Below are 18245 nucleotides of genomic sequence, written 5' to 3' on the forward strand. Positions count from 1 at the left end.
TGTCTTCCACTGCCTCCCGCAGTTTGGTCAAACTCATGCTGGTAGCTTTGAGAACACTGTCCAACCATCTCGTCCTCTGTCGTCCCCTTCTCCTTCTGCCCTCCATCTTTCCCAACATCAGGGTCTTTTCCAGGGAGTCTTCTCTTCACATGTGGTGGCCAAAGTATTGAGGTCTCAGCTTCACAATCTGTCCTTCCAGTGAGCAAGTACAGTGGTACCTCGGGTTAAGTACTTAATTTGTTCCGGAGGTCCGTTCTTAACCTGAAACTGTTCTTAACCTGAAGCAGCACTTTAGCTAATGGGGCCTCCTGCTGCCGCCGCGCTGCCGGAGCACAATTTCTGTTCTCATTCTGAAGCAAAGTTCTTAACCCAAGGTACTATTTCTGGATTAGCGGAGTCTGTAACCTGAAGCGTATGTAACCTGAAGCGTATGTAACCCGAGTACAGTGGTACCTTGGTGGTACAGTGGTAGTGTACAAGGTACAGTGGTACCTTGGTTCTCAAACTTAATCCGTTCTGGAAGTGCATTCCAAAACCAAAGTGTTCCAAAACCAAGGTGTGCTTTATCATAGAAAGTAATGCAGAATGGATTAATCTGTTCCAGACTTTCAAAAACAATCCATTAAACAGCAATTTAACATGAACTTTACTGTTTAACGAGACCATTGATCCATAAAGTGAAAGCAATAAACAATGTATTGCAGTCCCACAATCAGTCAGTAGCTGAACTGGGTTCCACACAGTCACAGTCACAAAAACAAAAAAAAGCTGCAAAAACAAAAACACAAAATAATAGCAATCATAGCAAAAACAGACAGACCTCAGCGTAACACTCAAAACCAAAGCGTGGCACTCAAAACGGAAGCATAACACTCAAAACGGAGCATGTTTGGCTTCCAAAAAAAGTTCACAAACCAGAACACTTACTTCCGGGTTTGCAATGTTTGGGTTACAAGTTTTTTCAGTACCAAGGTACCACTGTATTGTAAAATTAAGGCGACCAACTTGGCTGAGTCTCATTGGACAACGTTTGATGTTTGTGTGTGTGTGTTACGACACTACTGCCCTTCCTAGGGTAGGCAGCAGGGATGGATAATCCATTTTCAGGCCGAGGGCCACACTGCCTTATGGAAAACTACAGTCTGGGGGCTAATGGGTGGAGCCAGGGACAGAGGGAGGTGGAGCAACAGGTGCCACAATTGTCTTGATAGGATGACCAACCACATAAAAGTCCGAGGTTTCTACACCCAGCTCTCCCCATCCATCCTGGCAATGCAAGAGACAACATCATAGCTCAAGGACACTTTCCGGTTAGGCAAGAGCTCTCAATCCAGAGCCGGTAAACAGTATTGCCTAGGGGGAGGCTGAGAAGCTGCGCTTGATCCCTACTGTATTGTCCCACTAATACGTCACATAAGAATGTCCCACTAATACGTCACATAAGAATGTCCCACTAATATGTCACATAAGAATGTCATCAGGCAAGGCCTTCTTCCACCTGCCTTGCCCCACCCTCCGACCCTAGGAGTCCCCATGAGGGAGCTTTGCCTGGATGAAGAACTGTGAAGGGGGAGTGACTCCATCAAGCAAGGCCTCTTTCCACCTGCCTTGCCCCACCCCCTGGCCCTGGGACTCCTCATGAGGAAGCTGGTCCTGGATGAAGAACGGAGGGGAGAGACTCCATCAGGCAAGGCCTCCTTCCACCTGCCTTGCCCCAACCTCCAGTCTCTGCTTCTCAATTTGTATTGTATTATTTTATGTACTGTGGCTTGCCGTTGTTTTATTGATTATAGTTTAGAAATTATTTATTGTAACTGTTGAATGGATTTCTGTTTAATTTTTACCCGGAGGGTAATCTGGTCCAACCCTCATCATGGCGGCACCACCTGTCGGGTTTCTGCCAGCTCAGCAGCTATTAAATCATCTTTGGTTATCACTCGTAGCCGAGGAAGATTGTCTTCCATAAACACAGTCTTAACAGTGAGTCCATAAGTGACTGTGGAGGCCAATTCTGGATCCACACGTCCTTCCACAGTGGGGACATAGGTTTCCGGGCAGGAGTTGATCACAGTGAGGGTTTGCCAGACATGCCTTCCTCTTAGCATGTTTCTCCCTTTCGTCCTGAGTTCAAGCATCTTCAAAGCCTTTGGTAAAGGCTGTTCTCCAATGGGAGCACTCCCAATTGTCAGTATTTATACTTCATTTTTAAATATTTGCCTTGAGAGAGCCTTTGAACCTCTTTTGTTGGCCACCAGCATTACGCTTTCCTTCTTTAACTTCGGAATAGAAGAGTTGCTTTGGAAGACGATAATCAGGCATCCAAACAACATGACCGATCGCAGGGGGAGGTGAAAGGAAAGGGGGGGGGGAGTGTTTCTATCTTTGGCCCTGCAATAAGCCCTGATACGCGCACAGCGGCGCTCCGCCTTTCGTTTGCATTCCCTCCCTCCGCGCCGCGTTTCCTTCCCATATCCGGGCTCCTGGGTTGAGCTCATGTTTGCTTTTGGGTTGCAGCCATGGAGCGGCGGCTGCCACTGCTGCCTGGGCTTGCCTGGAGCTCCTTCTGCCTCCTGCTGTTGCTGAGGCTGCTGTGCAGGGGCGCTGCTGCCCCCCACATCTCCGGGGCTGCTGTTGGTGCGCCCTTGCTGTGCAATGTCAGCTTGGATAGCGCGCCCGAGGAGCGATGGAAGCCGGTCCTGCGCCACTTCGACCCGGAGTTCCTGCGAGCTGCTTTCTACCAGCTCATCGAGTGAGTCCGCACTGGAGATACTGCTGTGGGAATTTTCCCACTTGGAGTGGGAGAAAAGGGATTGGTGGTGGCCACATCAGCGCTTCGAAATTATAATTACTGTTATTTTTATTTTATTTTTAAACGGATATGGATACCTTTTCCATCATCTCCAAACAACTTTCTGCAAGTGCGATACTTCAGAAGACCAAGCCTGTTTGAGTAGCTGTTTCCTATTTTGTTTGGCTGCAAATTATTCCTCTTATTATATACTTATTTCTACTCCTCCTGCTGATAAAAACAAGTGCCGCTAAAAGACCAAGCCTGTTTGAGTAGCTGTTTCCTTTTTTTGTTTGGCTATAAATTATTCCTCTATTATAAACTTATTTCTGCTCCTCCTGCACATAAAAACAAGATAAAAGCATGGGAAACGCAGTTATTAAAAAAAACAATGAAACATTGATAAAATCTTAATTTGGGGTTTACGCTTTCATTACACAAGAAGAGGCAGCTTTTAACACCTGCCTTTTTTTGCGGGGGTGTGCCTCCTGTTCCCCGCCCTTTTCTCCTCAATTGAGTTAAAGGTGCAGCACGTTATATAAAGCCAGAGTTTCTGCCAATAGAATCTGTGTATAAAAGCTCTGTATATGCAACTTGACATTTAATAAATAGTTTGAAAACTTAAAAAGGAGGAGGAAGCAGCCTTCATTTTGCTAACCAGGTGACAATTTGAACCCTGGTCTCCCAGGTCGTAGTGCAACACACTGATCTCACTTGCTCTCTCAGAGGCACCTTGCTTCTCAATGTGAGCTGCTATTTTTTCCTTGGGTTCCCGTGGGTTAGGGTCTCAACGGTTCCGTTCAAAAGCAAAGCAGGTCTTCTTGCTCACAGTCGTCTCAAATCCTGACTGCCATCGTTCTGCATTCAGAGGTGGTTCTCCTGTCGCTCAGCGGCAGCCCCTCCGAAGCCAATGACACCTATTTATTGCTGTGTTTTCTTTGTTTTTCAGCGAAGTGGTTCCCAAGTGGGTTCATGCGATTATCCGGCCTCTGGCGGAAGAATTAGAATCCTTTGCCCCTCAGCCGTTTGCAGGCGAGATCCGGGGACTCTGCCAAGCCCTGGGGCTAAATGTTGGGGATGGCTTGCTCATCAATTTGGCGTACGAATCTACTGCGTAAGTGTCCTTGATGTTGGTAAGGAAGAGCTCATTGGTGCAAGGGATTTCTTGTACAGTTTTTTTTTTAAAGGGAGCCTAGGACTTGCCGATCAGAAGGTCGGCGGTTCGAATCCCCGCGACGGGGTGAGCTCCCGTTGCTCAGTCCCTGCTCCTGCCCACCTAGCAGTTCAAAAGCACGTCAAAGTGCAAGTAGATAAATAGGTACCACTCCGGCGGGAAGGTAAACGGCATTTCCGTGTGCTGCTCTGGTTCACCAGAAGCGGCATAGTCATAATGGCCACATGACCCGGAAAAACTGTCTGCAGACAAACACCGGCTCCCTCGGCCAATAAAGCAAGATGAGCGCCGCAACCCCAGAGTCGGTCACGACTGGACCTAATGGTCAGGGGTCCAATTAGGTAATTTTTAAAAATACTGCCTCCACAACGTACATTTAAAGAACACCCCTCTCCAAGAATCCTGGGAACCATAAGTTTTCCCCTTACAGAGCAACTTTTCCTTTCGCCTTTAACAAATTGCAGTTCCCGAGATTCTTTGCTGGAGGCTGTGTGCTTTAAATGCATCATCATCAACCTTTTTTATTTGTATGCCACCTCTCCACAGTGCTCAAGGCGGCTGACAGCATAACAAGATTTACATAATTACAAAAGTCATAAACAATAAATAAACCACATCAAAAAAATACACAACCAAGTGGGAAACAATTTCCACATAAATCGAAATCTAAAACCAAGAATACAGCATTAATATCACAGTTTAAAATGACATACCGTAGGTAGAAAATAACAGCAATTTAAACCAAAAACGAAACAAAATGGAGCCCTGTCTGCCTAGTGGCGGTGGCAGCCGCAGTCCTTTATAGAGCCCATCACGCCCCGCCCTGGGCCAGGTGCTGAGTGGCAGGACTGGGGCCCTCAGGTGCTGAGCAGGAATGAAAGCATCTCCCTTTGATCTTCAACTTTTGGCAGCCATGCCCTCAGGCTGCCTGATCTATTCCACCCCAGCTGCTTGTTATAAAAACTATAACTGGTACCCAGGTTTGCTTTCCCCCCTCCTCCCTCCTCCCTTTTCCTTGCATTAGAATAAATAGTACATTTGGGGGGGTCACACCGTGCTCCACGGGTGCCAACCTCCTCCCTCCTCAGTCCTTTTTCCTTATGTGTCATGTATTTTAGGAAGCAAGCGTGCAGGCAAGGACTCACTTTTTCTTTTTTTACTGTTCTCTGCAAGCTGCTCTGAGAGCTTTTCCGGTTAAAAGAGCAGAGTAATAATAATAATAATAATAATAATAATAATAATAATAATAATAATATAAATAATAATAATTATATCCCGCACATCTGGCTGGGCTTCCCCAGCCACTCTGGACGGCTTCCAACAAAATATTAAAATGCCGTAATACATCAAACATTAAAAGCTTCTCTAAACAGGGCTGCCTTCAGATGTCTTCTAAAAGTCTGGTAGTTGTTGTTCCCTTTCACATCTGGTGGGAGGCCGTTCCACAGGGCAGGTGCCACCACCGAGAAGGCCCTGTGCCTGGTTCCCTATAACTTGGCTTCTCGCAGTGAGGGAACTGCCAGAAGGCCCTTGGCGCTGGACCTCAGTGTCCGGACTGAACAATGGGGGTGGAGACACTCCTTCAGATATACAGTGGTACCTCGGGTTAAGTACTTATTTTGTTCTGGAGGTCCATTCTTAACCTGAAACTATTCTTAACCTGAAGCACCACTTTAGCTAATGGGGCTTCCCACTGCCCCCGTGCCGCCGGAGCACGATTTCTGTTCTCACCCTGAAGCAAAGTTCTTAACCTGAAGCACTATTTCTGCGTTAGCAGATTCTGTAACCTGAAGCATCTGTAACCTGAAGCATCTGTAACCTGAAGTGTATGTAACCCGAGGTACCACTGTACTGGACTGAGGCTGTTTAGGGCTTTAAAGGTCAGCGCCAACACTTTGAATTGTGCTCGGAAACGTACTGGGAGCCAATGTAGATCTTTCAAGACCGGTGTTATGTGGTCTCGGCAGCCGCAATTTGACCCAGCTATACTAGGGGCAATGTTGGGCTTGGCTACTCAGAAGTAAGCCCCACTGTGTTCAAGGGAGCTTACTTCCAGGTGACTGCACAACACTGCATCTTAAGTAATTAGCATTTTTATGTGTTATCATAACAGCTCCGATATAGGTGTACGCAGTTCTTGTGTAAAACAGACTTCGCCATTCATTCCAACGGAGGGGGAGTGTTACACATTTAGGTGTGCCTTAAACTACTCTGTCCATTTAAGTGAATGGGGAAGACCTTGGGGGGGGGGTTTCAAGCGCTCACAAGAGCTGTTGCTATCACAGCAATCTGTGCCCCCCAAAAGGGAAGGATGTCCATTTGATCAGTGTTGCTTATTTCCTAGATGAAATATCAGGGGAAACACATAATTTTTGTGTGGATATAGAACCATATATAGAATTCTAGGAACTTGGAAGGGACTTCCAGAGTCATCTAGTCTGGCCCCCTGCAGGAATCTTTTGCCCAACGTGGGGCTCGAACCCACGACCTTAGATTGACGTTCTCATGCTCTACCGACTGAGCTATCCCAGATGTGGAGTGTCTTTTTTCACCCCACGATCTTTTATTGCCCCACAGATTCTGCACCAGTATCATCGCTCAGGATAACAATGGGAACATATACCATGGCCGGAATATGGATTATGCTTTTGGAGATATTTTACGCAAGACAACCATTGATGTGGAGTTCATAAAGAATGGGCAGGTAAGAAGAGCTTTTGGTGGTGATTAAGAATGACCGAGAGAAGGATAGAAAACGCAGGGCGAGTGTGCATTTTGCATTTCAGAATCTGTCCTATCCAGGATTCTGAAACGGCATCCATCATATTTTACAGCGGAGGCCGGGATTTAGGCACCTGATTGCTTGTAACAGGGATGGGGGTCCTCCTGTGCTGTGTACACCCAGCACAATTAAATCACATGACTACTTCCAAAGAATTCTGGGAACCGTAGTTTGTAAAGGGTGCCGAGAACTATAGCTGGGGGGGGGGACTACAGTTCCCAGGATTTGAGTGTGTGTGCTTTAAATGTGTGTTGTGTACACAACTGATGTGCCATTAGTCTGCAATTCACATAAGCCCCAGTTGCTGTGGCCAAAGGCCGGAGTGTTAGCTTGAAGTCTCGAGAGAAAACATTGGTTGAACATTTCCTCATTCTCTTTGTGTTAGTAAATCAGAGGCCTTGAATTTTAAGCTTCTCCCTTAATCCTATTCAAGCATTTTATTGTCAGTATGCCTTTCAACCGATGTCAGCGACTGGCTCAATAACTGGTTCTGCCCCGACTGAGCTAGGTGACTGGAGTACTTTCAGAGACCTTCCAATCCTGGAAAACAGGTCCCAGTGCCCTGGACTCACAACTGTGCATTGTGAGCACCAGACTCATGCAGAATATAAATAACGCAGAAGCTAGCTGTGAAGCATAACTCCTTTTATTTCTAATTGCTACTACAAACTAAAGAACTACTGGCTTGCATGAGTGTTAGAGGTCCCACTCAGCCATTTCGTCACTACGTAGATAAGACTCTCTCCACACACAGACTGAGGCAGTCAGTCAGGAGTGGAAGAGTAGAAGAGCAGTTTCCGCCCGCTCCTTTCTCAGAACAACAGGTCAGGAGATTCTTGCAATGGGAGGGATGAAAATATCAACATTTATGAATTAGGCCTTTATTTAAATGTGGGACCCTGTGTTTTAATTTAACAACACCTCTGACTTTACATTGTTTTGCAATGTGGTATGCGTTAAACCGCGGGTGGCGCTGTGGGTAAAAGCCTCAGCGCCTAGGGCTTGCTGATCGAAAGGTCGGCGGTTTGAATCCCCGCGGCGGGGTGCGCTCCCGTCGCTCGGTCCCAGCCCCTGCCATCCTAGCAGTTCGAAAGCACTCTCGGGTGCAAGTAGATAAATAGGGACCGCTTACTAGCAGGAAGGTAAACGGCGTTCCGTGTGCAGCTCTGGCTTGCCAGAGCAGCGATGTCACGCTGGCCACGTGACCCGGAAGTGTCTCCAGACAGCGCTGGCCCCCGGCCTCTTGATGAGATGGGCGCACAACCCTAGAGTCTGTCAAGACTGGCCCGTACGGGCAGGGGTACCTTTACCTTATGCGTTAAACCACAGAGCCTAGGACTTGCCGATGAGAAGGTTGGTGGTTCGAATCCCCGTGACGGGGTGAGCTCCTGTCACTCGGTCACTGCTTCTGCCAACCTAGCAGTTCGAAAGCATGTCAAAAGTGCAAGTAGATAAATAGGTACCGCTCCAGCAGGAAGGTAAACAGCGTTTTCGTGCGCTGCTCTGGTTCTCCAGAAGCGGCTTAGTCATGCTGGCCGCATGACCCGGAAGCTGTACGCTGGCTCCCTCGGCCAATAAAGCGAGATGAGCACCGCAACCCCAGAGTTGGACACAACTGGACCTAATGGTCAGGGGTCCCTTTACCTTTACCTATGCGTTAAAAGCAGTTAACTGCAGGCTGTTCTCCATCTTCGGATTTTCAGGTAAAGTTCAGAGGTACAACATTTCTCGGTTACGTAGGTTTATGGACAGGACAAAGTCCACACAAGTTTACAGTTTCTGGAGACGAGAGAGGTAAGCAAAGCTCATTCTTTCTCAACAGGACAGGGTATAATTTACAGTCAGAATGAATTACAAAAATATGTGCAGTTGCCAATGTCTTGTTCAGTTCGTATCATGTGTCTTATTGTACTATTGTTGGCTTTTTGCGTTTCGGATCTATTTTGCTAACCCCTGCTCCGTTCCGGAGCACGGTGGTTAAAAACATGCGATCAAGAATGCATTCATTCCAAAGAGAAAAACATAATTTAAATCACAAATCTGTATTTTAAATATTGCTTTTCTTCATCCTGGCCTTTTGGGGTGGGAGCAATTAAACACTAAAACAGCAAGAGGAAATCACTCATGTTTGTGAATGTTGATTCTTATGGAGTGTCTCCCCCCGCCCCTTTCATTTTTATAGATTCTGGCGCGTGGTGGGAAAATGCCATTGCTGCTTTCATCAATCGAAATTCTCCAGTCAGCTGGCTGGTCAGGACTGTAAGTAGCCACAGTTTTGTCCTTTGTAGACTCAGTGCTCACTTTCTGAAAATCAGAAATTTTGAATTAGTCCATGCTTTTCTTACAAAATTGCACTGGTAAATTGTTATGGAAAGCAGTTCTAGAGGTGGTACATGTACAGAAATGTTATGCATTTAGTTTATCACTCTTATTTTTTAAGAGATTTTCTGTGCTTCATGTGACAGGTTGCCTTTTCTGTGACTCAAAATGACAGATATCTGCATTGCCTTGTTTCGGATTCTTTCATGGAACAGGAGCAGCCAAGATAGTGCTCTCTAAATTTATTATTACTGTTCTTTTATTTTGATTCATTACCTGCACTTCACCCTAAGGTCCCAGGGCAGGTCACAACAATTTGAAATACAACGTTAAAAAGCATTTTAAAAAGATTACCATCACAAGAATAGTGTGGGTCCATAAAAAATAGACATCTCAAGTGTCAAATGCACAAGCATGAGTCTTCAGCGTACAACAAAAACTGTATAATTAAGGTGCCAGATTCCTCTTAAGGGAGTGTTGCTTAAATTTTGGTCTCCACCTGCTGTTGGACTACAACTCCCATTATCCCCAGCTATCAGGACCAGTGGTCAGGGATGATGGGAGTTGTAGTCTTAGGGGCTTTCGCAGAGAATGCCCTCTCCTGGTCCACTACCACCTTGAGCTTCTGAAATGGCCGCTCTGTAAGGAAGGAGGCAGTCTTTCAGATATTTGTTGGACTACAACTCCCATCATGCCTTGCGGCTGATGGAAATTGGAAAGTGACAACATCCGGAGGGCAGCCCCACATTGGCTACCTTGCCCTAGAGCAGTGGTGGCCAAACTTGGCCCTCCAGCTGTTTTGAGACTACAATTCCCATCATCCCTGACCACTGGTCCTGTTAGCAAGGGATGATGGGAGTTGTAGTCAAAAAACAGGTGGAGGGCCAAGTTTGGCCACCGCTGCCCTAGAGCATCATTGCACATTTTGTCAGCCATAGGCTAAATCTGGCACATCTCAACTTGTGGATCTTGTTGGCTTGATGTAGGATGAGTTAAAGTGGAGGGTGTAAAAGGGAGAGAATATTCAAACTTTGACAATACTCAGGTTTTTGTGATGAGAACATAAACCTGGTGTAGCAACAATAAAATTGTTTCAGATGTCACGGCGTTCAGAAGTCCGTTTTCCCCAGCACAGATGACTACAAATATTGTATCTTTTGTTGAATTAATGTCTTGCAAATTGGTAGGTGTTCCAATTAAAAAACATGGTTTTGAGGCCTGAGGTGAGCAAGGGTCATTTGTCATTTTCGCTTTTGCGTGACAGCTCTGCGCCTGGTGATTATCAGGTTAGCTCTGCAAATAGAAGGACTAGAAACTTGCTTCCTTAAAATGGGAATTCAGGTTTTCAGGACACGGATAAGCTGCAACTCTGTTACTTCTGGAGCCTTGGGGGTAACGCAGTGTGATAAATGTTTGCAGGTTTGCCAGCTCCAAACCCAAGGCTGGGGCTTCTGTGACTTCTCCCAACTCTACAGCCGTGCGATGGGAAAAGCTGTGCCTTCTATGCAACCCTTAAAGGCACAGGAGCCCCCTCATGGTGTGGACCTCCCAGTCCAAAATGCCCACTCTTGTTTCTGCTTTGCTGCAGGTTTTGAGCGACGCTGAAGACTTTGAGGCTGCTGCTCTCATGCTGTCCAAGACACCGATTATAGCTGACGTCTACTACATCATTGGGGGCACCGGTCCCAGGGAGGGGGCAGTCATTACGAGAAGGAGGAGCGGTCCAGTAGATATTTGGCCCTTGGATCCTCTGACCGGAGGGTAAGCGTGAAATTTTGTAACCCTGGGTTTTGCAGGTGGGGGAGGAAAAAAAAAACAAGCTGTGAATTTGTAGGTGGAAGAAGTATCAGTGTCCCTTGGTAGTTTTTGAGCAGGGCAAGAGGACGCAGCTGTTTGGAGTAGCCGAAAGGGATATTTCATAGAATCATAGAGTTGGAAGAGACCACAAGGGCCATCGAGTCCAACCCCCTGCCAAGCAGGAAACACCATCAGAGCACTCCTGACATATGGTTGTCAAGCCTCTGCTTAAAGACCTCCAAAGAAGGAGACTCCACCACACTCCTTGGCAGCAAATTCCACGGTCGAACAGCTCTTACTGTCAGGAAGTTCTTCCTAATGTTTAGGTGGAATCTTCTTTCTTGTAGTTTGGATCCATTGCTCCGTGTCCGCTTCTCTGGAGCAGCAGAAAACAACCTTTCTCCCTCCTCTATGTGACATCCTTTTATATATTTGAACATGGCTATCATATCACCCCTTAACCTCCTCTTCTCCAGGCTAAACATGCCCAGCTCCCTTAGCTGTTCCTCATAAGGCATCGTTTCCAGGCCTTTGACCATTTTGGTTGCCCTCCTCTGGACAAGTTCCAGTTTGTCAGTGTCCTTCTTGAACTGCGGTGCCCAGAACTGGACACAGTACTCCAGGTGAGGTCTGACCAGAGCAGAATACAGTGGCACTATTACTTCCCTTGATCTAGATGCTATACTCCTATTGATGCAGCCCAGAATTGCATTGGCTTTTTTAGCTGCCGTGTCACACTGTTGGCTCATGTCAAGTTTGTGGTCAACCAAGACTCCTAGATCCTTTTCACATGTACTGCTCTCAAGCCAGGTGTCACCCATCTTGTATTTGTGCCTCTCATTTTTTTTGCCCAAGTGCAATACTTTACATTTCTCCCTGTTAAAATTCATCTTGTTTGTTTTTGCCCAGTTATGGGACGGGGGATAGAGAAGGGTGTAGAAACTAGCAAAAGCAACAGGAAGAGTAAGAGGCCAACCAAAACAAAAAGCCTAGAAGGATTGGAGAATCTTTAAAGAATATTTAGAAAACGATGGAATAAAAGGAAACATCTTGGCAGAGTTAGACTGATCCCTGTATTGTATAAATATAAGTTTGTAGGGAGGTAAAAAGAAATGATATAAGAAATATGTAACTGTGCAGTATAAAGTAATGGATAGACAAAGCACAGTGAAATTAATTGAAAGTCAGTTTTAAATTTCTTTTCTATAAATTTTATAATTGTGTTCAATACCAGGAGTATATCTGATGATATTATATTAATCTTATATCTTATAGTGTGGTGGTTTGTTTGATTTTTCTGTTATTTGTTTGTTTGTTTGTTTGATTGTATGTTTGTTTACTTGTATATACATCTGTTTTTCATAAATGTGTTTACAGTGGTGCCTCGCAAGACGAAATTAATCCGTTCCGCGAGTCTCTTCGTCTTGCAGTTTTTTTCGTCTTGCGAAGCACGGCTATTAACGGCTTAGCGGCTATTAGCGGCTTAGCGGCTATTAACGGCTTAGCAGCTTTAAGAAAAAGGAAACAAACTCGCAAGAACTCGCAAGACGTTTCGTCTTGCGGAACAACTCAAAAAACGGAAAATTCTTTCGTCTAGCGAGTTTTTCGTCTTGCGAGGCATTCATCTTGCGGGGCACCACTGTATTTTAAATTAATAAAGATATATTTTTAAAAAGGAAAAAAAAACTAGGATTCTGCACAGAAGCAAAATATACATTCATTGCTCTACCATATTTGCCCCTAGCCCCACCCAACAGCACCATGCAGCCCTCCGAAGGTTGCCCGGGAGGGACTGTGGCCTTGGGCTGAACAAGGCCTCCCATACTTGGGCTAGCTTGACGTGATATGAGCAGCCATTTGTGCATAAAATCAGGGTGCGTCTAGTTTTTCCTATCCATGTTACAGATCTGAAAATCTTTCGGAAGAAACTAATTTCCCCCGTTTAAAAAATAAGTACTTTATTTGTATAATGTGTGCAAAAATAATGCAATGATAAATGTTTTAACCATGCGTTTTATGTAGGTGGTACCGGGTGGAGACAAACTACGATCACTGGACAACTCCTCCTCCTTTTGATGATCGAAGGTTTGTGTGAAGATGATGTTCTCCTAAAGAAAAATGAAAAGCAAAAGTACATACATGCTTTCTTATACCTCCACTGCATATTGGAGGCAATATGCAGTTCCTTTCAGTTCTGTCTCTCTCCTTCACCAATCAGTGCTGAAATCAGGCCTGGAGCCAGACCAAAATGGGTCGAGATCAGGGATGGAGAACCTCTGGCCCTCCAGGTGTTGATGAACTACAACTCCCATCAGCCCCAGCAAACACAGCTAGGGATTATGGGAGTTGAAGTCCAGCAACATCTGGAGGGCCAAAGTTCCCCATATTCAGTTTTATCCAGGCACAATTGAAGGTGGTTGACCACCACTATCTCAATCGCCTTGCCCAAGAATGAGACATCTGCCACCAAGTTTTGGTTCTCCAGTACCTCAAGGTTCAGGGTGTATGTCTTGAAATTCAGCGTCAACTCCTGCCTGCTCTCATGGAGGGGGACCCACCTGGTTGGTTCTTCCTGGGTTGTTTAATAGTAATAGTAATAATAATAATAATAATAATAATAATTTATTATTTGTACCCTGCCCATCTGGCTGGGCTTCCCCAGCCACTCTGGGTGGCTTCCAACAAAGATTAAAAATACATTAAAATGTCACACATTAAAAACTTCCCTAAACAGGGCTGCCTTCAGATGTCTTCTAAATGTCAGGTAGTTATTTATCTCTTTGACATCTGATGGGAGGGTGTTCCACATGGTGGGTGCCACTACCGAGAAGGCTCTCTGCCTGGTTCCCTGTAGCTTTGCTTCTCACAGTGAGGGAACTGCCAGAAGGCCCTCGGGGCTGGACCTCAGTGTCCGGGCAGAACGATGGGGGTGGAGACGCTCCTTCAGATATACTGGGCCGAGGCCATTTAGGGCTTTAAACGTCAACACCAACACTTTGAATTGTGCTTGGAAACGTATTGGGAGCCAATGTAGGTCTTTCAAGACCGGTGTTATGTGGTCTTGGTGGCCGTCACCAGTCTAGCTGCCGCATTCTGGATTACCTGTAATATCCGGGTAACCTCCTAAGGTAGCCCCACGTAGAGCGCATTGCAGTAGTCCAAGCGGGAGATAACTAGAGCATGCACCACTCTGGCGAGACAGTCTGCGGGCAGATAGGATCTCAGCCTGCATACCAGATGGAGCTGGTAGACAGCTGCCCTGGGTACAGAATTGACCTGTGCCTCTATGGACAGCTGTGAGTCCAAAATGACTCCCAGGGTGTGCACCTGGTCCTTCAGGGGCACAGTTACCCCATTCAGGACCAGGGAGTCCTCCACACCCGCCCGCCTCCTTTCCCCGCAAAACAGTACTTCTGTCTTGTCAGGATTCAACCTCAATCCATTAGCCACCATCCATCCTCTTAGCCGTGACAAGCAAGAGTCGAGAGCATGTGGTACACAACAGCTGAGACTGAGCTCAGAAAAAAAGACTACATGTTGCTCAGCTTTCTGTTCTGGTAATTTTTACATGCACAAACAGAATCCCATATGGGGTGAAACCCCCCACACCCCCGACCTCCAGTATGAAATAGTCTTCTGCACCGCGATTCTTCCCAGTTTTGATTCATTCACTAAAATTTAATTTCTACTCTGCAGAACCCACGCCATGAAGGCGATGAATGCCACCGGACAGAAAAATATTAATCTCGAGTCTCTCTACAAAGTAAGTTTTCTGTTTTACATCATGTCCATTAAAAAAAACAAAAATAATAAAGCCTTTCACTGTTCCTTTTATGCTAGAATAGTTTTCTGGTGGGATTTCTCGAGGGTTGCCAAATTTGCAAACAAGCAAACCTGTTGTGGGTGACGCACACGCAACTAAGCACACACTACAACAGATTGTATTGGCTATAATATTGTGCTGCTTTCAAGCCTAATTTCAATGAGGGGGAGAGTCTGAGGATGCCAGTGATGGCCTCTGTGGGCACCTGTACAAAAAAAGCCTCAATTTCTGCACTCCAGAATGGACTTTCCTCTGCCCTGAGTCTTGTCAGGGAGAAAGGCAGGGTATAAATAAATAAATTTAATAATAATAATACATCAGTTGCTTCAGACGTCTTATTAAGGCTTTTCCTGACCCAGAAGATTGGACCCTATTATTACTAGAATTAAGTTTCTGTCTGTTTCTATAGCACTGTTTTTATCATACTGTGGTCCCTCCCCCCCCCCTTTTTTATGCTGTATTTTTGTGTACTGGGGCTTAGACATTTCGGCCATTTAGTAATGCTTTTTAGTAAATGGACACCTTCCATTTTGTTGTTTTCCAGGTGCTATCCGTACAGCCAGTCTTAAACAAGTAAGTTGGCATTTCATAGATTTGGAAGGGATCTCAAGAGTCATCTAGTCCAATCCCTACGAATCTCATGCTCTACCAGCTGAGCTTTGCAGATTTCCAAGAATTCCGTAATTAAAGAAATCATGCCTGGGTTTCCTTCTCCCTGTCCTCCACCCCCATCCTCTTTCCTTGTGTGTCGTGTCTTAAGCTGGTCTTAACACTGCCATTTCTAAGTCTTTGTTTGTGAGGAAGGGAGCCTGTTTTGGACCGGAAAGCGGGATAAAGATGCTTCTAATAAACCTGGAACCCAGTGCAATAAAAGGGCCCCTCTAAATCTGACCTCTGTTTTATTCAAGTTAATGTTTGAGTTAGAATCTTAGGTATAACATGACTCAGTTCCTTTCATATCCTTTGCCAGGCTCACAGTTTATACCACTGTAATGAGTGCTGCAGCCCCCAGCAAGTATACGACATACATCAGAAACTTGGAATGAAAATGAGTAAGTTACCATATTTTATGCAAATTGCCTTTGGGATTGCCATCCAAATTCCCAGTAGCCCTGGCTTGAAATTAGGGATGTAAGGAGGCATCATTCATTGTCCGAACGTGTATTACTCACGTGCAGTACTGTTTTCATTCTGCTGCAAATCGCCTTCTGCCAAAACCCGTGATATTTGTCTTGCTGTCCACTTGTGGTGAAATGACATATGTCGTGTAGTTTTACATAGTCTGCATAATTAATTACATAACTCACGTTGGCATTATGTTATAAAGGTAAAGGACCCCTGACCATTAGGTCCAGTCGTGGCCGACTCTGGGGTTGCGGCGTTCATCTCGCTTTACTGGCTGAGGGAGCCGGCGTACAGCTTCCAGGTCATGTGGCTAGCATGACTAAGCCGCTTCTGGCGAACCAGAGCAGCGCACGGAAACAGCATTTACCTTCCCGCCGGAGTGGTACCTATTTATCTACTTGCACTTTGACGTGCTTTCAAACTGCTAGGTTGGCAGGAGCAGGGATCGAGCAACGGGAGCTCACCCCGTTGCGGAGATTCGAACCGCCGACCTTCTGATCGGCAAGTCCTAGGCTCTGTGGTTTAACCCACAGCACCACCCGCATCCCTATTATGTTATCCCACTCCATAAATTTAAATGCGAAGGAAAACCAATGCGGGTTTTCCATGATCAATTGCATATCATTTGTGGTCTGAATGCAACAGGGAACACCAATTACATTTCCTGGATTGATTTATGTTCTGCATTTGGGATGAGTGTAAGCAAACACCAGCAATTTCTGCTCTTTTCTTTTGTTTCTCTTTTCCTCAGAATTCTCTGACATTCCTACTTGCAGTTCCTGACATCTAACTTGCAGCCACAACTAGGTGCATCTTATTACAGAATTGCCCTCTGTCTTTTTTATATTTATATATAGTTTTTATTTACTTTCCAATTAACAATATACATTCCCATCATCATTATCCACTTTACCTCCCTGGCTCTTTAGAGCCTATCAACTTCCTCCCCTCCTGCCTCAGGGCTTTCAAAATTAACTATTTTATCATTGCATTTTGTATGTTTTCCAGTTCTAAGTACACTCATTACAAAATAGCTCAAAATTTAAATATAGAAAGGTAGAAAACTTCTCTTTACAAGTCTTCAGATAACCCTGCTAGTGATGTTAATTGCTTACAATAATCTTTTAGATGTCATATAAATTTACTTCAGTCCTTTTGGAATATTTGATTATGCTGGTTTCGAGAATTGCCCCCTATCGGGAAGTTTTCACTTTTTGGCATTTTGCTGTATTTTTATTATGTTCGAAGCTGCCTAGAATGGCTTATGCAACCCAGTCAAGATGGGTAGGGTATAAGTAATAAATTATTATTATTATTATTATTATTATTATTACAGCTTGTTAAAGGTGCATGTCAACATACACTAATTTTAGTTTCCCCTTTTTTTTGTCTCCATGCAGATCATGAAGGGGTTTGGAAAAATGGGCTTCCCCTAGAACCCATATCGAGATTTATGCTCCCCTGGACAAGCATTTCAGTACATTAATGGGGAAATTTACCATCCTATTCTTTTACAAAGAACAACAGACCTCAGTGGAAATGCACTAAATGTGGCTGACTGCATAGAACTTGAAATAATCCCACCTATTCAGGAATGCAACTAAGGGTGAAGCATAATCATCTGAATATGATTTCCAGTAGATGATGCTTTGAAGGCAGATGATACAGGAACCTTGAGGAAATCAAGCAGGTCTGAGTCTGGTCGGTGCCTGGGATGGCAGACTACCTGGTAACCTAACTGACGATGCCTTGATTTCCACAGAAGAACAGCAGGATGGAAGCGCATCATATTGTGTCAAGAGTATGCGCAGCTGTGGCCAATTCCAGAGAATGGTGGGCTTGAGCAGGCATCCCCAACCTGCAACCCTCCCCATGTTTTGGCCTACAACTCCCATGATTCCTGGCTAACAAGACCAGTGGTCAGGGATGATGGGAACTGTAGTCCAAAACATCTGGAGGGCCTGGGATTGAGCATTCGCTGGGCTCCCTACATAGCCAAAAGGCCCGCTGCCCCCAAAACCCTGCTAGTTTGCACATGGCACTTGAGAAAGTTAGAGACTGCACAATATAATTCTCATTTTGCACACACATAATCTTTGTAGGCTAAGGGAGCCTGCTGAAGATGCTCTGCCTTTTAGGTACTAGCACTGCGTATAGTAATGCCCTGGTTCTGGTAAACAGAAGATGAAGTTTAAATATTTTAATGTTTGAAATCTTAAGCCTTCAGACAGGACTGAAAAGTTAATAGGTTGTTTTTTTATCGTCGCTCTTGGAATAAAATGATTGTTCTGCTGTTGATCTTTGATGATAGGACTGTAAATAAATTGATGTATAAAGCAGCAGTGGTTGGTTGATTTCCCCCCTGCGTTATATCTTACTCTATAATTCTGCGTTATAGCTTACTCTTACAGCTGACAGTAAGAGCTGTTCGACAGTG

The 18245-nt window shown here is 45.1% G+C and overlaps 1 protein-coding gene across 1 annotated transcript in view; it reads left to right on the forward strand.

The window, feature by feature from the left end:
- The first annotated feature begins 2460 nt into the window (after positions 1-2460).
- The window catches only part of NAAA (N-acylethanolamine acid amidase), a 39252-nt gene continuing 23467 nt past the window's right edge, over positions 2461-18245 (forward strand). The window contains exons 1-10 of the mRNA XM_083398075.1: positions 2461-2749; positions 3738-3902; positions 6540-6666; positions 8448-8538; positions 8927-9003; positions 10652-10824; positions 12883-12945; positions 14557-14623; positions 15228-15256; positions 15654-15718. Coding sequence (XP_083254201.1) covers positions 2517-2749; positions 3738-3902; positions 6540-6666; positions 8448-8538; positions 8927-9003; positions 10652-10824; positions 12883-12945; positions 14557-14623; positions 15228-15256; positions 15654-15718 — 1090 coding nt within the window. The 5' untranslated portion in view covers positions 2461-2516. The remainder of the gene's footprint in view (positions 2750-3737; positions 3903-6539; positions 6667-8447; positions 8539-8926; positions 9004-10651; positions 10825-12882; positions 12946-14556; positions 14624-15227; positions 15257-15653; positions 15719-18245) is intronic.

The sequence above is a fragment of the Podarcis tiliguerta genome (assembly GCF_965153285.1).
Source record: "Podarcis tiliguerta genome assembly, chromosome: 9".
Lineage (NCBI taxonomy): Eukaryota > Metazoa > Chordata > Lepidosauria > Squamata > Lacertidae > Podarcis > Podarcis tiliguerta.